Source organism: Podarcis raffonei, chromosome 16 (assembly GCF_027172205.1).
Source record: "Podarcis raffonei isolate rPodRaf1 chromosome 16, rPodRaf1.pri, whole genome shotgun sequence".
Classification (NCBI taxonomy): domain Eukaryota; kingdom Metazoa; phylum Chordata; class Lepidosauria; order Squamata; family Lacertidae; genus Podarcis; species Podarcis raffonei.
The window spans coordinates 30,005,258-30,028,399 of NC_070617.1; the positions used below are offsets into that span (position 1 = coordinate 30,005,258).

At 46.3% G+C, this 23,142-nt stretch overlaps 2 protein-coding genes and 1 non-coding gene across 3 annotated transcripts in view; all 3 read right to left on the reverse strand.

Annotated features, from left to right (window-relative positions):
• C16H22orf39 (chromosome 16 C22orf39 homolog) overlaps positions 1-23,142 on the reverse strand; it is a 191,844-nt gene that overhangs the window by 55,188 nt on the left and 113,514 nt on the right. The gene's annotated exons all lie outside the window — the stretch shown is intronic.
• Positions 14,241-14,312, reverse strand: TRNAA-UGC (transfer RNA alanine (anticodon UGC)). Its single transcript has one exon. It is a non-coding gene; the product is annotated as a tRNA-Ala (tRNA).
• CLDN5 (claudin 5) lies at positions 16,639-18,745 on the reverse strand. The gene has a single exon (XM_053369294.1). It carries the CDS (start codon positions 18,560-18,562, stop codon positions 17,897-17,899), a length of 666 nt encoding a protein of 221 aa, XP_053225269.1. The 5' UTR covers positions 18,563-18,745; the 3' UTR covers positions 16,639-17,896.

Here is a 23,142-nt window from a genome sequence, read left to right on the forward strand (position 1 = left end):
CAGCAGTAAACAGTTCAATTTCTTTTAAAACAGGCAGGAAATCTCTTTAAAGTCTTCTTCCCCCCCCTCCTGCCTTCTGGGGAGGGAGTTCTTTACTTGGTGTTGGGTTTCTTAGCTCGCAAATTCTCCTGTCAAAAGTTACAGCTTGAATGCCTTTCGCTTTAATCTTGCTGCAGAACGGAAAGCAGACTTCCTTTTTAGTGCTTGTCCGTCTCGGTGCCCAATTTCTTTAATTTTAGCGTCCAATTTTAATATAAGCTCAATCCTACTCACGGAAAGTTGCTCTTTTTTAATCCAAATTCTCGGGAAGAAGTCAGCGCTCTCCGCTAATGGCGACGCGGCTTCGCTTCGCAGGCTGGGTGAAAGCGACTCTCAGCACCGCTCCACACACCCTCCGCTGATCTTTAGCCTTTAAAAAGGCTATTTCACAGCGTCGGGGGGGCGCAAAGGTGCCCGCCGAGTCTCCAGTTCACAGGCTACGCGCCTGTGATTTTTGAGGGTCCCCGCTCCGCCGTAGCTGACAGGACCCGAACCCACGAAGCAGATCTCTCCCGGAGCTCGGGAGAAATCCGCCATTAAGCGCTGGCGCTAACCCGGAAGCCCAAGGAAAAAAAAAAAATTCTAAACGAAATAGTGGATATATGATTTTTGTGGTTCATGCTGTGGCCACAGACATGTCATCTGACAGTGAGTTTGGAGTAACCCAATGCAAAAATCCTGAGGATCCATGTGGATCCATGCTTTGTAACCACGGAAGAGGGAAGGAAGGGGAACCATGGATCCTTTGCTCACGACTGCAGCAGATCCCCCCCCGCCACCCGCAGGCATTCACTCCATAACACGCACAGACATTTCCCCTTACTTTCTAGGAGGAAAAAAGTGAGTGTTATGGTGCAAAAAATACGGTATATCACTTCTACAACCCTTGAGGTTATCTCAACCTCTTGTGTGTGGATGGTGCCCTTTTGGTGACATCAGAATCAGTGCTCCATTGACAACTTTGCTAGCACCTTATAGGATCCTTTCAGCCTAGTCTCCTGAACTGCTAGCTTTCAGTGTGCAGCCTTTGTTCTTCTAGGGAGGACCATTCAGACATGTGAGCCCCACCCCCAGGTTCATAACATAGTTCATCCTAGACACTTTTCCTCAGTGAGAACCAGGTCTTCATACAAGATAGCTTCATGTATTTGAATAAATCACTAGTTTTATCCGGGGTAACAAAATCAGTCTACCAAAAGAGGTGGTATTGGAGTGCCAACTTGGCTCCGCAAGCGTGGGTGCCCAGGGCCATGGGTGCCATGCAGCGTGCATGGCCCTGGCACCGAAATTTGTGGGTGCCCAGTCCCTTCATGGGGAATTTTGTGGGTGCTTGGGCACTCAGGGAGTAGGTGCCTATGTATAGGAATATATAAAAAGGTAGGGGGAAATAAAAGGTAAAGGACCCCTGGACGGTTAAGCTCCTAAGTCAAAGGCGACCATGGAGTTGCGGCGCTCATCTCGTTCCAGGCCAAAGGAGCTGGCGTTTGTCCACAGACAGCTTTCTGGGTCATGTGGCCAGCTGGAGTAAACCGCTTCTGGTGCAACGGGACACCGTGACGGAAACCAGAGAGCACGGAAACACCATTTACCTTCCCATTGCAGCGGTACCTATTTATCTACTTGCACTGGCGTGCTTTTGAAGTGCTAGGTTGGCAGCAGCTGGGACAGAGCAACGGGAGCTCACCCCTGTGACGTTAACATATGAAAGTGCTGGAGGTGAACTAGTTAAACAGGTTACTCAATCAGAACCCAGGGGGTGGAGTCAGAGGGACTATAAAACCAGCTCTGGGAGGGGCGAAGGGGGGAAGTTGGTTGGGAGTTGGGTGGTTGATTGGAGTGGGAGTGAATTGGGATAGAGTCTGTGGGTAGGTTGAGTTAGTGTAGCGAAATAAGCTGAGTCGGGAACAGTTAGGGGCTAGGAAGACAAGTAAATATCTGAGAGGTGGTTTAGTGAGTGAGAGCAGGTAGCGGAAGTTATAGGTCTGGATAGGCACACCATGATTGTAATTGACCGATACTGTTTATGAAACGACACGCTTGTTAAACTGCAATAAATAAACAGAAGTTTATGTTCCAATTTAACCCTGACTGGACTCAGTATTGTATCAGGTAGGGCTTGGGTGGTCAGCGAGAAATAAAGTGGTGGCACAGGGATCAATAGACGGTGAAACGTCTGGGGACCCTGTGCGATCGCCACAGCCCCGTCATGGGGATTTGAACCGCCAACCTTCTGATCAGCAACCCCAAGAGGCTCAGTGGTTTAGACCACAGCGCCACCATGGATATAGCTTATACCAAGTCAGACCACTGGTCCATTTAGCTCAGTACACCGACTGGCAATGGCTCTGCAGGACTTCAGATGGGATGCTCCCATCTCTACCTAGAAATGTCAGACATTGAGCCTGGGATCCGCTGCATGCAAAGCGCATGCTCTATCTCTGGGTTGCTGCTCTTCCCTAAGTATTAACTCCCACGGGGGCTGCTGTGCTAACTGGATAGAGTACTCACCACAGCTGCATTTTGGTGTTATGTTTAAAAGGGGAGGGGGGACAAGAGAAGGAAAGATGTAAACAAAACAGGCAACATGCTAACAGTGGGCTGTATCTTGGCAGCCGCTTCCAGAGAAATAATAGCAGGAAACATGGCAAGTATAAATTGCTCTAATCTTTTGACAAGTCTTGCTTGTTCATTTCTGCCTTCTGTTTCGAGATAGCAGCTGGGTTTATTTATACTGCGAAATGAAAGATTGCTATTGTCACCGTTAAAGGTCTATAATGGGTAGATTAGGGTAAAGGTTATCCTGGCTAATGCAACAGATATCCTACTTCTAATAAAAGTGATGCAGACAGGATATCCAGCAGGAGAACGCTATGAAAAGACCTTCAGAAAAGTCCTTTGCTATATGAAAGATGCTGCTGAAACAGATACAGAAACGGCTTCCAGAGAAGTGGCTTTCATTTCCTCATTTTCAAGAGACCTGACATGATGTCTTTATACTAAAAATCTTAAGAAAATCAGAGGGGGAAGGGGTTTCGCAGTCAAGAACTCTTGGGAATCCCCAAAGTTTCAAAGAACTTCCAGTATTCTCAAAAGCTGCAATTCCAACAATTCTTTAAAAAGAGGTAGTTCCGCAAATTGATTCCCTACACCCAGTAAGGAGATCTTGGGTTTTCAGGTTTGCTGTTTGGAGTTAAAATGCTGACAGGAGCTGAACGGAAAATTGAATTCCTGCTGGAGAAGCACACTGAGACTCTTGAGTTTGGAAAATAATACAGCTACATTTATTGTAGGAAATACATACCGTATTTTTTGCTCTATAAGACTCACTTTTTCCTTCCTAAAAAGTAAGGGGAAATGTGTGTGCATCTTATGGAGCGAATGCAGGCTGCGCAGCTATCCCAGAAGCCAGAACAGCAAGAGGGATTGTGGCTTTCACTGCGCAGTGATCCCTCTTGCTGTTCTGGCTTCTGAGATTCAGAATATTTTTTTCTTGCTTTCCTCCTCCAAAAACTAGGTGCGTCTTGTGGTCTGGTGCGTCTTATGGAGCAAAAAATATGGTAACTTGATGGAGGAAAGATCTTTGTTCTAACTAAGGTGGTGATGATGCACTGAGACTTCCCTGCTCCTGCATCTTGGATGGAGAGAGATTCAAAAGAGATGTCTCTTCTCACAAGAGAGGCATAGAAAAGAAGGAAGTGAAGTCAGCACCCCTAAGAGTACAGTATAAGGTTCACATGGCAGGAAGTTCAGTAGGTCAGCTCAAGAAGGCAGCCAGCATTTGTTTCCCCCTCCCTGGTTCAGGAAGTGGGGATGTGCAGCATGTGTGTCTGAACTTCTAGCCACACTGAATTACGTTAAATTTGAATTTTAATTTATTTTGAATTTGAATTTGAATTTTGAATTTTGAATTTATTTATAGGAGATAGGTACTGTGGTTGCATGGAGCAGATGACCTCTTAAATACTTTACATCCCTATGATTCCGTGATCTCATAAGAAGAGCCCTGCTGGGGCAGTCCAATGACCCATCTAGTCCAGCATCCTGTTCTCACAGCGGAACACCTGATGCCAATGAGAAGCACACCAGGAGGAGGAGCATGGGTGCCTCTGTGGTCTAAACCATTGAGTCTCTTGGGCTTGCCAATCAGAAGGTCGGAGGTTCGAATCCCCACAACGGAGTGAGCTCCCATTGCTCTGTCCCAGCTCCTGCTAACCTAGCAGTTCGAAAGCACGCCAGTGCAAGTAGATAAATAGGTACCGCTCTGGCGGGAAGGTAAACGGCGTTTCTGTGCACTCTGGTTTCCGTCACGGTGTTCCGTTGTGCCAGAAATGGTTTGGTCCTACTGGCCACATGACCCAGAAAGCTGTCTGTGGACATATTGAAGACCTGATGGGACGCATCAATAAAATCATCCTAATGCCTGATGATAAATCTGCTAGAGGGTTTCCTCCGATGGACTTAATTTCTCCCTCTCTGGGTATTTCTCTGTCAAGTTGTACAAAGAATTTCGAAATGAAGAAACCTCCTGTTCAGGGATCTACTTCTAGTAGATCATCCTCGGTGTTCCAACAGTCGAACCAAATTGTTAAAAATTTTAATTTGGAGGGCTCCTCACAGTTACCATCTTCCCAATGTAAAATAACTGATTTTTTTGTTACATCTTCTGTCTCTTCCAGAGAGCCTGCCCCTCCTTCGCTTTGACTGTTAAAAGAACAACACAGAAGTCCCCAGCTAGCAGTCCTAAGTTGGAATATTGCTGGCTGGAAAAGGAAAAGATTAGATCCCGAATTTTTGTCCTATATAAACTCTTTTCAGATAATCCTTTTGCAAGAAACATGGGAAGAAGAGAAAATAGACATAAATGGCTTTGAACTGATATCACTTCCAGCTAGTCCCTCCCAAAAAGGTGGCCGGTCCAGAGGTGGTCTTGCAATCGCCATATCGCTTAAAATGAGCGCTAAACTCTCGCTAGTTCAGACTTTTCCTCCTTTTGCTTTTACAGGTCTGATTTCAAGCGAAAAATTCTCCCTATTAATCACCAATGTCTATCTTCCTCCAGGTGGTCTTATATCGGACCTCCATTATAGATGGGATTCTCTGGAAGAGCATTTATTGGCATGCTATGTTATGTACCCTAATATTCCATCGATAATGGGTGGTGACTTTAATGCACGTACAGGCGCCAATTGGGATGGGATAATCAAGGCCAAGTGGTGGGTTCCTCCCCACTACCCAAAATCTGATTTAATCTCTTTTACATCAAGAAGATCTAAGGACATCAGAGTGAATGAGGCGGGAGTCCTTCTTTATCAATTGGCCATTCGTATGAATTTGAACATTTTGAATGGCAATTGCCCTCCGGACGTGCCAGGTGAATTCACTCATTTGGGCACAACATCAAATAGTGTCCTAGACTACCTTCTAGTTTCAGAAGACCTATTCTCAAACTTCTTTTATTTTAAGGTAGACAATGTACAATCTAGTGACCACCTACCTCTAGCGGCCAAGCTAACGCTTGACTGGCACCCGGTTAGCGGTTCACACCCAATTCATGTAGGTTTAAATGCCGCAGCTCAAGTAAGAAGCATTAAATGGTCTATGAAACAGGCCCAAAAATACGCAGAATTCTTCCAGAGGAATATCTCCGAACCCCCTATTGTTTCAGTGGCGGAGTTGTCTGAACCAAATAGGATATTGGAGTGGTTCTCCCACCTCTCTGTAGACTTAACTAGCTTCTTTACGATGCCGACTCACCTGGTTAACCGAGATCAACCCAGGTTCGGTGCACCTTGGTTTGATTCCAAATGTAAGCAAGCTAGACTCTCTCTCTGTTGTATCTACAACAGATATAAATCTTCTGGAGCTGAAACTCTTCCCCCAGAGTACTTCCAGGCCAAAATTGCTTACAAACAGGCACAGAAGTCAGCCAAGCATGAATGGCAGCTAAGACGTTGGCAAGCGCTGATTGCTGCCTCTAAGCTTCGCAGCTCTCGTGGTTTTTGGAATTTAATCAACAAAAGATCGAGGAAATACCCATTGACGGTTATACCAGCCCCGATATGGGAACAATTTCTAAGAAAATATTTCTCCCAGACAGTGATCTCTAACATTCATTCTGATACTCTTTCATGCCACTTGCCCATATGGCCAGATACTGACCCGGAGGAAATAGCTGATTTAATTGCTAAACTGAAAACTGATAAAGCCCCAGGGCCCGATCTGATCCCGGCGGAAGCTATTAAACAACACCCAGCATGGTGGGCCAAAATTCTTGCAAAAATCTTTGATGCAATTAATGCCACGGGCCAGATACCTAGATCATGGAAGGAGTCCATCATAATTCCTATATATAAAAAAGGACCACCAGAGGACCCAGGAAACTATCGTAATATCAGTTTATTATCAATCATCGGAAAAATCTATACTCGCTTCCTGCTAACCAGACTAACCCAATGGGCCGAAGATTCCAATCTGATAGGCCATGAACAGGTCGGGTTTAGACCTAATCGTGCTTCTATTGACCATGCAATAATTCTACATCATTTGGCGCGGAAGTATTCTTCCCCCACTCATGGTCTTTTATGTGCCGCTTTTATAGACCTGAAGGCGGCTTTCGACAGTATCTCTAGAGAGCTGCTATGGGAAAAATTGGCAAAGTGGGGTATAGATAAAAGGCTGTTGTGGCTAATGATTAAATTACATGAAGGGACAGCCGCTAGGGTGAGGTTAACACCTGAGGGCGATCTCACAAACTCTGTTCCAATAAATAAGGGGGTCCGACAAGGGTGCATCCTTGCCCCCTATCTCTTTAACCTCTATATTAGTGACATGAGAACTCCCCTAGTTGAGGCCCAAACCACCATTCATGCACCCAGGCTTGCAGACTATCGCTGCCCCTTACTATTGTACGCTGACGATGCGGTGATCCTCTCATATTCAAGAATCGGTTTGAGGAGGGCCTTTAAAATCTTCACGTTATATTGCCAAACAAATTTACTTACTATTAACCATTCCAAATCTAAAGTCCTAATTTTTTCCAGGAGTCGTAAATTGTATAGGTGGGAACTCGAGGGGAAGCCAATTGAACAAGTCTACAAATTTCAATATCTAGGAATTTACTTTCAGTATAATATGGGATGGAAAGCGCATATCACATACTTACAAAATAAGGGCAAAGCCCTTATCTACGCTCTATTACGCTTTTTCTTTACAGAGGGGGCTATGCATGTTCCATCTGCCTTAAAAGTTTATAGTGCAAAAGTGGTTGCAACTATGGCCTATGCGGTCCCTTTATGGGGCGCTTTTGTAAACTTCATGCCTCTGGTGACATTGCAAAATCTTTTTCTCAGACGCCTTTTGAAACTACCCTCCTGTGTAAGCAACTCTGCTATTCGCTTAGAACTCAAGACCCCCTCCTTAGAGATCCTGATGTGGAGACATGCCTTTAATTACTGGCTGTCCCTTTGGCATAAATTGCCCAATTACCATCTTATTCAGTGCCTTTGGAGAGATGAATTTACCAGCCCATGGGCAACAAAAATCCATTCCAAACTGTTGTCTTATGGAATCTCTCCTTCCGATATACTAAATTTAGATCTAATTACAGCAAAAAAGGTCATCAAACAAAGATTGGAGGAGGTTGATTTGCAACAAAATCTTACTACAGGTGGAGGTACATGTTCCCCGATAAATCAGGGCATTACATTTATGTCCCAGATACCTCGATATCTGTCTACCTTATCGGTTGCGTCGCATAGATTCGCTTTTGTTAGAGCCAGATTTAATGTGTTCCCCTCAAATGTGCTGAGTAATAGATTTTCTAACGGTAAAACCTCTGTTTTATGCGCATGTGACAGCAAATCAATAGAATCCCTTTATCATATCTTGTTTAATTGTCCTTTATATATTGTTCCCCGATCAAGGATTCTGAGTTCAATCATCTTGGAAACTGTTACTAAACCACCTGAATTACATCTAGCCTATTTACTCCAGGACATTGACTCTTATAGAACATTACAGGTTGCCAGATTCCTGAATTCAGTTCTTTCATATAAAAGACTTCATGGAATGCTGCATGACTATTAAAAATCTAGTAAACTTTATCCACCATCTTTATATTCAAGGCCACAATATGGTACATCTAGAGATTGTATGTAACGTGAAGGAGATTATGCGTTGAAATATTTTAGTTGATATTTTAGAATGTAAAATGCTATTTTATTTATTGATTGGTTTTACCTTGTGGGCTTATAGCCGAATAAAGTATTATCTATCTATCTGTCTGTGGACAAACGCCTGCTCCCTTGGCCTGAAAGCGAGATGAGCGCTGTAACCCCATAGTCGCCTTTGACTGGACTTAACCATCCAGGGGTCCTTTGTTGCTTAGTCATTTAGTCGTGTCCGACTCTTCGTGACCCTATGGACCAGAGCACGCCAGGCACTCCTGTCTTCCACTGCCTCCCGCAGTTTGGTCAAACTCATGTTCATAGCTTCGAGAACACTGTCCAACCATCTCGTCCTCAGTCGTCCCCTTCTGCTTGTGCCCTCAATCTTTCCCAACATCAGGGTCTTTTCCAGGGAGCCTTCTCTTCTCATGAGGTGGCCAAGGTACTGGAGCCTCAGCTTCACGATCTGTCCTTCCAGTGAGCACTCAGGGCTGATTTCCTTAAGAATGGAGAGGTTTGATCTTCTTGAAGTCCATGGGACTCTCAAGAGTCTCCTCCAGCACCATAATTCAAAACCAGGGGTCCTTTACCTTTACCTTTATGCAGGACATGTGCAGAAGAGTGGAGATAAACAGTGGAGCTAAAACATGGTCCTTGTGTCTAGGAGTCACTGATAGCCTTACCTTTCCAGACTCTGTCTAATACCCTTTAGAATTTAATAAGAGTCTTCCTAGACCAGGCCAGTGGCTCATCTAATCCAGCCCCCTCTTCTCCCTGGGGCCAACCAGATGTCTACTGGAAGCAGGACCCAGGCACAAGAACACTCCCTCAAAACGTTTGGAAGCTGCTGTTTTACAGCCTCTCGCTTCTTTTGTGATTCTGTTTGAGGCAGCAAAAGAAGAAGCCTTCTGACTCACAAAAGGAAACAATAAATGCAACAAACAAAGCAGACTTTTTGAAGCTTTGAAAAACGGAACGGGATGCACAGGTCTTTGAGTGAACGCGACTTCTTTCCCTGCACCAGACTGAATTCATAGCACCTCAAACCTTGCATTCCTCCTCTGCAAGAACGCCAGGCCAAAAGCTGCTTAATGTGCACAAAGGATCCAGGGAAGCGGGGAGACAGGAAAACTGTACGTTGTAAACAAGATCCTAAAATGCCACAAGACAATGCAAACTGGTGGGGCTGATTCATTGCAGAAAGCCTCGCTCCATGTTTAAGGGGCAAAATGGTATAACAACCTCCGGTAGCCAAGCAACTTCATAGCCTTCCCAGTTGCCATGGGGACTTTTATCCATGACGTACTGGCTGAAATTGTCCTTCTCTTGTAACTGAAGACTGTAGTAAGGAGGTGAAGAGGTCAGACAGACCCCTCCTGCAGAGGAATCTAAATGAACAAACTTCCATCAAGAACATGCAAAGAAGGTGTGGTGGCCTTTTGACCAGAAACATACAATTTATGTAGTTTTGCCATGGACCCATGATCTTGTGGTAACACAGAGATGGGCTTCTTCCACCGGTGGTACCAGTGCTGTGGAATGCCCTCCCCTGCTGAAATAAGACAAAATCTATTGGACTTGGCAAACTCCTGGCAGTTATCTTTCCACAAGGGCCAACACTGATGTCGAAATCCAGCATCTCCTGAGCTCTGCAAGTGCAGCTTTCTCCCGATTAAAGTGTAGAGTGTTTGAGGACCGGGACATTCTCAGGGAAACCAAAATGCTTGTTTACAAAGCTATTGTACTACCAACCTTACTGTATGCTTGTGAAACACAGACCACTTATAAACGCCATCTCCAACTCCTCAAAAGATTCCCTCAACGGTGTCTCCAAAATTGTTTACACATCACTTGGGAAGACAGGCAACTAATGCCAGTGTACTGAAGAAGCAAAGATGAGCAGTGTCAAAGCAATGATTCTTCGACATCAACTTCGTTGGACTGGTCATGTTGTGCGGATGCCTGATTATTGTCTTCCAAAGCAACTACTCTATTCCGAACTTAGAAATGGAAAGCATAATGCTGGTGGGTCAACAAAAGAGGTTTAAAGACTCTCTCAAGGCAAATCTTTAAAAATGTAGTATAAACACTGACAACTGGGAAACACTGGCCTGCAAGTGCTCCAATTGGAGAACAGCTTTTACCAAAGGTGTCATGGGCTTTAAAGGCGCTCAAACTCAGGATGAAAGGCAGAAAAGTGCTAAGAGGAAGGCACGCTTGGCAAACCTTCACCATGATCAAGTCCCACCCAGAAACCTATGTCCCCACTGTGGAAGGACTTGTGGATCCAGAATTAGCCTCCACAGTCACTTATGGACTCACTGTTAAAACCGTGTTTATGGAAGACAATCTTACTTGGCTACGAGTGATCATCAAAGAAGAAGCAGCAGCTCCTGGCTCTTGTAGATACACCTGTTTAGACCAACATTCTCCTGAACTTGAACTTCTTGACCAAGTTGTTTTAATTGCTCTTTTAAATGTTTAAATTGATGTGCTTTTTTACTAGCTTGTTGTCTTGTATATTTTAATTGTGGATGTTTTTAACGTTTGGATGGAATTTCAGTGGGTCTACTCTGGAGTAGAATTTTGTTGGAAGCAATCCTCTGGGATTTCCCACTGACAGAAGCCCGTGCAAGGACTTAAACTGGTGCAATGGGGCTTTCCCCTCTGTGCACCCCATTGGCTCTTGGAGAGGGGTCTGCAGGGGGGAAAGAGGGCAGGTTGGTCCATCAGGCAAGCTGACGGAGCAATCTGCTTAGCACTGTGTTGAATTCCTCCTGTTGTTTTGAATGGCGTTTTAGGGTTGCACACTTCCTTTATATGTTGTCATATGGCAATATAGCAATACTTTTACAAACAATAAGTAAACTTAGCAGTACGGTTGGGCAATATGTTGATATATTGTCCAAAACAAGTTTCAAGTCCATATCGTGATAGCGGTTTCATAATTTTTGACCTGGCAATATATTCCAAATCATTGTGTGTGTGTGTGTGTGTGTGTGTGTGTGTGTGTTATGCAGAAATCACAATGTGGGGAAAACCGTGAAGCCAGTCAATGCCACTGGCCAAGTCGCCTTCTAAATCCAGCACGCGGACGGTCTGGGAATCAGCATTTTTTTACATGAGTACAGTGGTACCTCAGGTTACAGACACTTCAGGTTACAGACCCCGCTAACCCAGAAATAGTACCTTGGGTTAAGAACTTTGCTTCACGATGAGAACAGAAATTGTGCTCCGGAAGCGCAGCAGCAGCAGGAGGCCCCATTAGCTAAAGTGGTGCTTCAGGTTAAGAACAGTTTCAGGTTAAGAACGGACCTCCGGAACGAATTAAGTTCTTAACCTGAGGTACCACTGTAGTAGAATGTGTGCTTTTATTTAAAATGCATCTCGGGGTTATTTGTGGGGCCTGCCTGGTGTTTTTACATTAGTAGAATGTGTGCTTTTATTTAAAATGCATCTCGGGGTTATTTGTGGGGCATAGGAATTCATTCTTCCCTCCCCCCAAAAATATAGTCTGGCCCCCCACAAGGTCTGAGGGACCGTGGACTGGCCCCTGCTGAAAAAGTTTGCTGACCCCTAGATAAGAGTTTTGCAGGTTGCAGGCACAGGATGGGGAGGAAATCAGGTTTTGTGCGGGAAAACAAATCAGGTAATGTTGTGTACAGCAATGTGAAACCTAGGTCGAAACACAGCCGGGGTGGCTTGGGGGGAAATGACCTCATTGTGCTTCGAGCTGCTAATGTGTACATGCCTTTAGTCTTCAAGGTGCCGCAAGGCATTGTGTGTGTTTATGGTATCATTGTAGGCTACTTTGATTGTGTTATGCTATATAAAAAAACCATGCAATGCAATTGTTAGCGTAGAATGGGGTGGAGGAGCTTGGAGTATTCTCCAAAGAGCAGATGCACGGCAAATACATCTGTGGGCAGGAAGGGGAAATGCTGCCTTAAACATCCTGCTGCAGATGTGACTGAGCGTTTCCTTTTCCCTTTTGCCTGCTGACTGGGTAATTTCCCCTTTGTTGACCCAGCCAGGTTTGAAGTAGATTTGCTGTGGGGTTTCATCTGGAGGGTCTGGTCAAAATCCATCACTTCAATAATAATAATAATAATAAAATTTTATTTATAACCTGCCCTCCCCAGCCGAAGAGCGGCTAACAACAATAAAATAATACAGCATTCTAAAATCAATTCATTATTAAATCAGTTCAGATCAAATTAATGGCAACCATTGGGCTAGAGTTCTGTGAGGATTACCAAAGGAGGGGGTCAGGCTGTGCCTTGGCCAAAGACCTGGTGGAATGGCTCTGTCTTGCAGGCCCTGTGGAAAGATGTCAGGCCCCGCAGGGCCCTAGTCTCTCGTGACAGAGCGTTCTACCAGATCGGAGCCACAGCTGAAAAAGCCCTGGCTCTGCTTGAGGCCAGCCTAACCTCTCTGTGGCCCGGGACCTCCAGGATGTTCAGGAGAATTCAATGGCTTTGAAAGACGATTAGACAAATTTGTGGAGGGAAGGCCATCCGTGGCTTCTAGCCACGAGGACTAAGCTCTCTGCCTCCACAGTCAGAAGAAGAAGAGGAGTTTGGATTTGATATCCCGCTTTATCACTACCCGAAGGAGTCTCAAAACAGCTAACATTCTCCTTTCCCTTCCTCCCCCACAACAAACACTCTGTGAGGTGAGTGGGGCTGAGAGACTTCAGAGAAGTGTGACTGGCCCAAGGTCACCCAGCAGCTGCATGTGGAGGAGCGGGGAATCGAACCCGGTTCACCAGATTACGAGTCTACCGCTCTTAACCACTACACCACACTGGCTCTCAGAGGCAGCGATGCTTCTGAATACCAGTCGCTGGAACCCACAGGAGGGAGAAAGTCCTTTTGCTCTCAGGTCCTGCTTTTGACTCCTCACAGGCCACTGTGAGAACAGGATGCTGGACTAGATAGTCCACTGGCCTGATCTATCAAGGCTCTTCTTATGGTTTTAGAAATACCAAACAGGAAGATGTCTTTATCTCGTCTGGCATGAAGTGGAGAGCATGGAGTGACCATGTTCGAAACAGGAAACAGACATTTTTGCAAAGGATTTCTCGCTTGCATTAATAATATTTCGTTTGATTCATTTATCAAAGTATTTATTCACCACTCTTTCGCAAAACATCGGGGTAGTGCACAGGGACATGAAAACATTTTAAAACAACAGGAAGAGATCATTAAAGGGACATTTTAAAATAATTGCACAGGCCTACCAGTAATGAAGGATATAGAATTGTTGGAAGGGATCACAAAGGCCATTTAGCCCAACCATCTGCCAGTGCAGGAAATCGAATTTATATGGCAACCCTACTTGCGAAATCCTTCTCTAGGCACAAGTTTCTACGAGTGCAACTATTGTGTTAGATTCCTCCAGGGAGCAGCATTAAATCTACCCTTCTGTTAATGGACAAAGAATGTTGAATAGTCCTGGTTATTAGTTTTTAACCTCAAAAATTCACAGCTCATTTTTCAGTAAACCACTTCCAAGATGCCCCTGTTCATGCCAATCTCTTTTTCTGGACTGGGTTGCCAATAATATGTGTGTGTGTAGTGTAGTGTAGTGTAGTGTAGTGTAGTGTAGTGTAAAAAGAGTGACAAATAATGGTGTGACTTGGCTCAGAATCTCAGTAAACACCTGTGTGTGTAACAAACAAGAGCAACCTTTCATGGACCCTACACACCATGAAAAATGATGCCTCTCTGGAAGACTGTCTTGGAAATTGACAGTGATGTCTGAGCTTGTGGCCGGTGATGGAGGGGGATCCAATTCTAGTAACTCATAAGAAGCCAGTGCCTCAAATTTACTGCCTATCCATTTCACCGGATTACCCAGACTTTGACAATGAAGGGAGAGAAAGATGCCGAAATTTCTAGCCACTTAGAAACACAGGCAGCTGCCTTGTACAGAGTCAGACCATTGCTCCATCCAGCCTATATTGACTGGCAGCGACTCTCCAGGGTTTCGGACAGACTCTTCATAGAATCAGAATTGTAGGAGTTCAATCCCTAGAGATGCCAGGGATTGAACCTGGGACCTTCTGCATGCAAGGCAGATGCCCTACCACTGAGCTACAGTCCTTCCCCCACTTTTCTGCATGCCTAAAATCCTATCGGGACGCGGGTGGCGCTGTGGGTTAAACCACAGAGCCTAGGATTTGCCGATCAGAAGGTCAGCGGTTCGAATCCCCACAACGGGGTGAGCTCCCGTTGCTCAGTCCCAGCTCCTGCCCACCTAGCAGTTTGAAAGCATGTCAAAGTGCAAGTAGATAACTAGGTACCGCTCTGGCGGGAAGGTAAACAGCGTTTCCGTGCGCTGCTCTGGTTCGCCAGAAGTGGCTTAGTCATGCTGGCCACATGACCTGGAAGCTGTACGCCGGCTTCCTCGGCCAATAAAGCGAGATGAGCACCACAACCCCAGAGTCGGCCACGACTGGACCTAATGGTCAGGGGCCCCTTTACCTTTAAAATCCTATCATCCCCACCAGTGGTCTCTCCCCTAAACTGAAAACCCCCAAATGTTTGAGTCTTCCTTTATCGGACAGGTACTCCAACACTTACATTATACGTGTCACTCTTTTCTGTATCTTTTCTACTTCTGGCACCATCCTTTTCAGCCTAAGGCAACCTATGGTTCCATCTGTCTTTTGCAGGGCTACAATGTTCATCAACCCCATCCAACACAGCCTGATGGGAGTTGTAGTCCAAAACAACTGGAGGGTACAGTCGTACCTTGGTTCTCGAACAGAATGCGTTCCAGGAGTCCGTTTGACTCCCAGAACCATTTGAAAACCAAGACGTGGCTTCTGATTGGCTGCAGGAGCCAAGGAAGCTGCACTGGATGTTTGGCTTCTGAAAATAGTTCGAAAACCACAACACTCACTTCCGGTTTTCGATCGTTCCGGAGTTGAAACGTATGAGTTCCAAGGCGTTCAGCAAGCAAGCGGTGACTGTACCAGGTTGGCAAAGACTGTATTAATGGATAAAGGTAAAGGGACCCCTGACCATTAGGTCCAGTCGTGGCTGACTCTGGGGTTGTGGCGCTCATCTCGCTTTATTGGCCGAGGGAGCCGACGTACAGTTTCCGGGTCATGTGGCCAGCATGACTAAGCCACTTCTGGCGAACCAGAGCAGCACACGGAAATGCCGTTTACCTTCCCGCCAGAGTGGTACCTATTTATCTACTTGCACTTTGGTGTGGTTTCAAACTGCTAGGTTGGCAGGAGCTGGGACCGAGCAACGGGAGCTCACCCCATTGCGGGGATTCGAACCGCTGACCTTCTGATCTGCAAGTTCTAGGCTCTGTGGTTTAACCCACAGCCCCACCCGCGTCCCGTATTAAGGGATAAGACTGTCCTGAAGTCACAACCTGCTGCCACATCTATTTTTTTTATAGGTTTGTAGCTGTTGCAGCAGAGAGCTGTAGCAATTTTACTCAGCGGAAACATTTGCTCCGTTCTACGCAATTTCTTTTCTTGTAACATGCATTCAAACCTGGAGTTTTAACAATAGCTTTCCTTCTGGCATTTGAATCATATGAAAGAAAACCCACCTTTTCCTGGAGGAATTGTGCTCCGGCACACAGAGAAAGGCATGTGAACAAAAGATATGCCAGTTTCATGCCCCGAAGAATCAGACCCACAGAGGTCGGTTGGCGGCTATTAAAATCGGAGCGTTGAGCTTGCAGCCCACCCGCCCCCACCCCTGCCGGATTTGAACTAATCTCCTTGCACCGCCAAGCAGGGCTTTGAAACTAAACAAATACTCAGCACCCAGAATGAAAAACAACTTGAGGCTGAGGAAGGCTGGGCTAAGTTTCAAAAGAGTCGGACAGCAGCCACAAACACACACAAAGGTTGCAGAGGAAAAGCATTGGTCTCTCTCCTGCTAGCCTACTCTCAAAATTATGTCTTAAACCTGTTTGGACATTGACAGGCAACCTCTTTTACTTGAACATTCATCCCCATTTGTTTGCAAGGAGGGTAGAGAACTTTGCATCAATGGGAAAGTACCATCCCAGAGTTTCCAGTGCATTTTCCTATCAGTTTCCTGCGCTTTCGTCTAGTTTGCAGGTTTCCCATTGGGGCACTGGTTGGCCGCTGTGAGGACAGAAGGCTAGACTACATGGGTCATTGGCCTGATCCTCTAGGAAAGCAGGTTTGTTGCACAAGGAGACCTCCCATTTGATTATCACTGCACGACCTGAATCTGCCTGGGCATGACTGGATCCCACCCCAAAATAGCTACAGTCTGAAAGTGCCTGTACCCCATCTGGGTTTTCCCTACAGAACTAAAGGAAGCAGACCAGGCAGCAAGAAAGACAAAAGGAACTCAATTCAGCTTCAGGGACACTTGGTAAACGTGAGCAGATACGGTTTCCCTCCTTAAAAATGACCAAAAAACCACCATGCAGTTGTAATATTTATATAAATATACACAATATATAAAACAGTCGATGATCTTGGATTCGAAAATACTGCTCGGAACAACAGAGGATTAAGTTTAGGTTACAAAACGGTAGAATCCAGTACCAGTCTTGACTCCTGTGTCAACCCCACTGAAATGATCGAAGCTTATGCAAAAGCAATTCTGTAAATTAAGAGTGCAATGTAAACGAAAAAGAAAAATTGGGAATTGAAACCTTGAGAAACTGATTACTTGACCAGTCTTTTGGAACCGGGATGGATTTTTATTTAGAGGCAAAAAATACTGACACGGTCATTAATAAAAAATAAATCCAAGTGTGAAATTCTCCTCCTTATCGCACAGCTTAATAGTTAACAACATACACTGATTTAAAAACAAAAACAAAAAACCCAACACTTTTAAGGCAAGTGTATAGGGAGGAAATCTTACCCTATTAGCGCCCTGCCCTTTGAACACAGGGAAGCTCTGACCCCCAAGCCAGCCTTTGCACAATCCCACTGACTTCACATCTGGCCGAACTGAGACCACTTGGGATCACAGCCATACTCCAGTTTTACTCCAAAGATGCAAATTCGAGGAGCCATTAAAAAAACCAATTCTAAAACATCTAACACTCCTGCCTTCCCAACCACATGAAGTGTGCCGCTTGAAACCAGCTTTACATCTTAAGCAATGCTTGCTCAGCTTTTAATACCCAGCGAATCCCTTTGGATCATGTGAAACAGTACAAAACAAGGCAAACCCCCTCCCCAACCCGGAATATTTACAATCAGGATGGCTTTCCCAAAGCTAGCCAAACACATGCTCTTTTTCTTTTCTTTTCTTTTTTGCCCGGCTTGATTTAGAGTGCAAATTCTCCCATTTACATATAATTTAAAAGAAGCAGACCGTGTGTGTGTGTTCCCACCCGAAGCTTCCAGTTCAGAAGCGACGCCACGAAATCGGTACAATTTGGGGGTCCAAAAAACCTCCCCCCCCCAAACCCAGAGGAGTCCTAAATGCAACGGAGAGTTCCTGGGCGCGATTCCTTTTCTTCGCAAAAGAGTTTTCTTGGGAAGAAGAGACAAAAGCAGTTTAAAAGGGAGGGAGCGCTGGTCTTCTGCCAAAGCGATCGCCCCTCGGAAGCTCGACGGCGAGGCCAGGAGACGCGCCAATGCCGCCGCCGCCGCTCCTCCCCGCCAAGTCCCCGCTGCGCTGGCTCCGACGGCCGCCGCCGAAGTTCCCCTGCCGGGGCCGCCTTCAGACGTAGTTCTTCTTGTCGTACTCCCCGTTGGAAGTGGCGGCGTTGGTGGCGGGCCTCCTGGGAGCCGAGTACTTGACGGGGAAAGCCGAGAGGTCTCCCTTGCGGGCGCAGGAGCAGCAGATGAGCGAGCCGCCCACCATCAAGAGGGCGGCGGCGGCCCAGCCGAGGTACAGCGCCGCGCCCATCTCCCGCTTGCGCGACGACGGCACCGAGGGGTCGTAGAAGTTGCCGATGACGATGTTGGCGTACCAGCAGGGCGGGATGAGCACCAGCAGGCCGCAGGCCACGAAGAGGCCGCCGCCCACCGCCGCGATCAGGTCCTTGGCTTTGCCGGGGCGCACGCAGTTGGTGCACTGCGCGCCCACCACCGTCACCAGCAGCGCCACCAGCCCCAGCAGCGCCCCGATGACCATCAGCGCCCGGCCGGCCTGCGTCTCCGGGCTGAGCGCCAGGATGGAGTCGTGCACCTTGCACTGCATCTGCCCCGTGCTCTGCACCACGCAGTTCATCCACAGGCCCTCCCAGGTGCTCTGCGCCACCACGATGTTGTTCTCGATGAAGGCCGACACCTGCCACATGGGCAAGCCGGCCACCACGATGGCCCCCAGCCAGCCCAGCAGCGACAGCGACAAGCCCAGGATCTGCAGCGCGGCGGACGCCATCCCGGCGTCTGGCCTCGACGGCGCTTCTCCAAAGACGGGGTGGGATCTGACCTCTGGATCTCCTCTCCTCCGAGCAGCCCGGATCGCCTCTTTCAGCCTTGCTTCTCCTTGCGTCTCCTGCAAGCCCGCTCTGCCGCCTGAGTCTCATGCAGAAGCCGCCCCGACGTGCCTCTTTATAGAGGCGGCCGCGATGCCCGGGCAGGCGGACCCTGGCTGCCCCCGCCGGAGGGCCTCCCCCGCCCAGGCGCGCCGTAGCCAATCGGGAGAGGGCAGCGGCCCCCTCGCAGCCAATGAGGGGGCTGCGAGGCAGCGGTTGAAACAGGGCAACACAAAGACGCGTGCGGGTGACTCACGGTTCGACGGGGCGGGAGTCAACGGAAGCCGCTCGCCGCCCGCTCCTCATCCCCTTGTGACTGCGGTGGGGAAAGGGTGCCATGGGGCAAAGGTACTTCCCAGGGTTTAGAAAGGAAGGAGAAAAAGAAGGGGGAAGGCTCCGTCTGTGCCAGGGAGGTCGCTTGCGTCCCGTGTGAGACGTGCGCCAGGCAGGAAGATAGAGAAACCCTGCCAGTCAGTGTTGGAAATGCACCAATGGTCTGACTCCGTATAAGGCAGTTCGTCTATTCTTGCGAAGACTAGAGTCCAAAATTACCTGCTTGCACCAGTGGGGAGAAATCTTTCCCTCTGGGAAAGAACTTACTTTTTTAAACATTTGGTTTAATTTACAGTGGTACCTCAGGTTACATACACTTCAGGTTACATACGCTTCAGGGTACAGACTCCGCTAACCCAGAAATAGCACTTCAGGTTAAGAACTTTGCTTCAGGATGAGAACAGAAATTGTGCTCTGGCGGCGCGGCAGCAGCAGGAGGCCCCATTAGCTAAAATGGTGCTTCAGGTTAAGAACAGTTTCAGGTTAAGTACGGACCTCCGGAACGAATTAAGTACTTAACCCGAGGTACCACTGTATTGTACAGTCATCCCTCCGGTTACAGACGCTTCAGGTTGTGCATTTTCGGGTTGTGCACCTTGCCGAACCCAGAAGTACCGGAATGGGTTACTTCTGGGTTTTGGCGCATGCACAGAAGTGCAAAATTGCATGCGCAGAAGCACTGAATCGCGACACACATGTGCGCAGACACGGCGCTGCGGGTTGCGAACGCTGCAGGTTGCGAACATGCCTCTCACACGGATCACGTTCGCAACCTGAGCGTCCACTGTATTTCTAGACTGCTTTCCATTCAAAGCAGATGACAAACAATAGCATTATAACAAAAAACTGATGTGGAAGTGTGTAGAACAAAATTTAGGGTTGGGATTCGAACCGCTGACCTTCCGATCGGCAAGCCCAAGAGGCTCTGTGGTTTAGACCTCAGTGCCACCTGCACCCATGAAACAACAAAAACTGATGTGGGAATGTGGAGAACAAAATTTAGGGTTGGAAAAATGAGAAATGCATAGAAACTGAAATTGACAGATCTGTCCATCCCTAGTTAGTAAATAAGTACTAATTATTGGAATCTTTTATTGAGGGTGAAAGAGGAGAGCGCAAAATATGGTCTGAAGCTCAACATCAAAAAAAAAGAGAAGATCATGGCCACTGGGCCCATTGCCTCCTGGCAAATAGAAGGGGAAGAAATGGAGGCAGTGAGAGATTTTACTTTCTTGGGCTCCATGATCACTGCAGATGGTGACAGCAGTCACGAAATTAAAGGACGCCTGCTCCTTGGGAGAAAGGCGATGGCAAACCTAGACAGCATCTTAAAAAGCAGAGACATCACCTTGCCAACAAAGGTCCGTATAGTTAAAGCCATGGTTTTCCCAGTAGTGATGTATGGAAGTGAGAGCTGGACCATAAAGAAGGCTGATCACCGAAGAATTGATGCTTTTGAGTGCTGGAGGAGACTCTTGAGAGTCCCATGGACTGCAAGAAGATCAAACCTATCCATTCTTAAGGAAATTAGCCCTGAGTGGTCACTGGAAGGACAGATCGTGAAGCTGAGGGTCCAATACTTTGGCCACCTCATGAGAAGAGAAGACTCCCTGGAAAAGACCCTGATGTTGGGAAAGATGGAGGGCACAAGGAGAAGGGGACAACAGAGGACGAGATGGTTGGACAGTGTTCTCGAAGCTACCAGCATGAGTTTGACCAAACTGCGGGAGGCAGTGGAAGACAGGAGTGCCTGGCGTGCTCTGGTCCAGGGGGTCACGAAGAGTCGGACACGACTAAACAACAACAACTAATTATTGGTTGTTCAACCAAATGTTACTCTTCTGTTAGCCTTTATCTTTTGCCAGACAGTTAAGAGTTACTGCAGCAGAGGAACAGAAGGCAAAATTGTTTTAAGAACACCTAATCCCCATTGACTATCAAGGAAGGCGGGGGATCATGAAAGGCAAATATTGCATTTAGTAAGCATCTCCCTCCCGTTGCTTGTTAGGACAAACTCTTAGATCTTTTGAGATGTATCACTTTGGAAGATGGAAAATATACAGCCCAAGTGAAGTTTTGTTACTCAGCCCTAAACCGATTTAATCCCACTGCAACTCATCAAGCAGAATCAAGTGGTGATATTATAATTCTCTATACACATCTACTGAGAAGTAAGTCACTTTGTGGTTTTTCTAAATATCTTTTTCCATTTTACAATATTCAACAATAACTATAAATCACACACAAATCCAATGTTTTCTGCGACTTCCCTCCCTCCTCTTCTGCGTTTTCTTATTTTTCTATCAAATTCTTACTGCATATCTTTATTTTTCCTTTTTACCCATTTATCCTTTTTAATTCCCTTAGCATCCTAAGTGCTTGTGTTTATATCAATCCTGCTAATGTTTCTAATTGTTTACAGTTTGTTTTCATATGTATTCAATAAATTTCCCCCATTCTGCTACAAAGTGTTTATCATCCTGATCTCTTAACCTACTGGTAAGTTTCGCCATCTCTGTGTATTCCATCCATTTTAGTTGCCAATCATCTCTTTTTGGTGTCGGTTCCTCTTTCCAGTTTTGTGCATATATCATCTGGGCAGTCGTGGTAGCATACATAAATGTTTTTTTCCCCTGATCTTTCAGCACCCCTTCTCCAAGTATACCTAAAGGGAAAGCTTCTGGTTTTAAAAACAAAAGTTATTTTAACCCCCCCCCCCCAATTCATTATAAATCATTTCCTAGAAGGCTTTTGCAACTTTACAGGACCACCACATGTGAAAAAAGTACCCTCTTCCTTTTGACACTTCCAACGTATATTGGATTTAGACATACATTTTTTCCCAGCTTTCTAGTCATCAAATACCATCTATAAATCATCTTCATGCAGTTTTCTTTTAATGCATAGCATGCTGTAAATTTTACATCTCCTTTCCAAGATCTTTCCCATGCTGCCATATCAATGTTATAAGCTATATTGTATTTCCCCCTGGCTTAGGAGAAGTGAAGTTATCAGGTGTGTGCATATGTGATAGTTTTAAAATATTTTTAATGGTATGTATATGCTTCAGATAAGTTTTTTTGTTTTTAATGGTTTGTAAATGTTTCAAATGTTTATTTTATTTTTAATTGCATTGTTTTCATAGCCTGGTGTTTGCTGTCCTGGGTGCCTTTGGGAAGAAGGGTGGGGTATAAATTTGGGAGGGGTCTCCATTATTAGCCCCACTCAGAACAGACCCACTGAAACTGAGGGCACAGCTAACTTAGAGACATTCCTTTCAAGGGGTTTACTCTGAATGGAATTTAGTTGGAGGCAGCTCTTAAGAAATAAATAATCACACTAAATGTAATCACACTAAGCAAGGGGTATGGTAAAAGAAAGTGAGGAGGAGTCAGAGGAGTCCAGGGCAGGGGTCAGCAACCAGGGCCGGATTTAGGTTTGATGAGGCCCTAAGCTACTGAAGGTAATGGGGCCCTTTATATGTCCAGCTGTCCTTTGCCAACGACAAATTCTCGCTGTTTTTGTGTGTTGAATATATCAGAACCAAGGTACCCCACTGTATGTAGAAATGAGCAAACCAGTGATATTTTAGGGAGCAGCCTAGCAGGCAGGGCCCCATTACTTACATCATAGGAGCCTGCACAACACAAAACACTTGCTGTATGTAGGTTTTATTTTATTTGTTTTTTATCTTACATTTTGGAAATGTACATCCAGTTGTTTTTTTCCTTCAGTTTTTTTTGGGGGGCCCCCAAGAGAGTGGGGAAAGGGACGCAGGTGGCGCTGTGGGTTAAACCACAGAGCCTAGGGCTTGCCGATCGGAAGGTCAGTGGTTTGAATCCCCGCGACGGGGTGAGCTCACGTTGCTCGGTCCCAGCTCCTGCCAACCTAGCAGTTCGAAAGCACGTCAAAGTGCAAGTAGATAAATAGGTACCGCTCTGGCAGGAAGGTAAATGGCGTTTCCATGCGCTGCTCTGGTTCGCCAGAAGTGGCTTAGTCATGCTGGCCACATGACCTGGAAGCTGTACACTGGCTCCCTCAGCCAATAAAGCGAGATGAGCGCTGCAACCCCAGAGTCAGTCACGACTGGACCTAAAGGTCAGGGGTCCCTTTACCTTTAACTTTAAGAGAGTGGGGCCCTAAGCTATAG

What these genes read in the sequence shown, in the direction of transcription:
- CLDN5 (XM_053369294.1), bottom strand. Translation starts at nt 18,562, where the DNA reads ATGGCGTCCGCCGCGCTGCAGATCCTGGGCTTGTCGCTGTCGCTGCTG.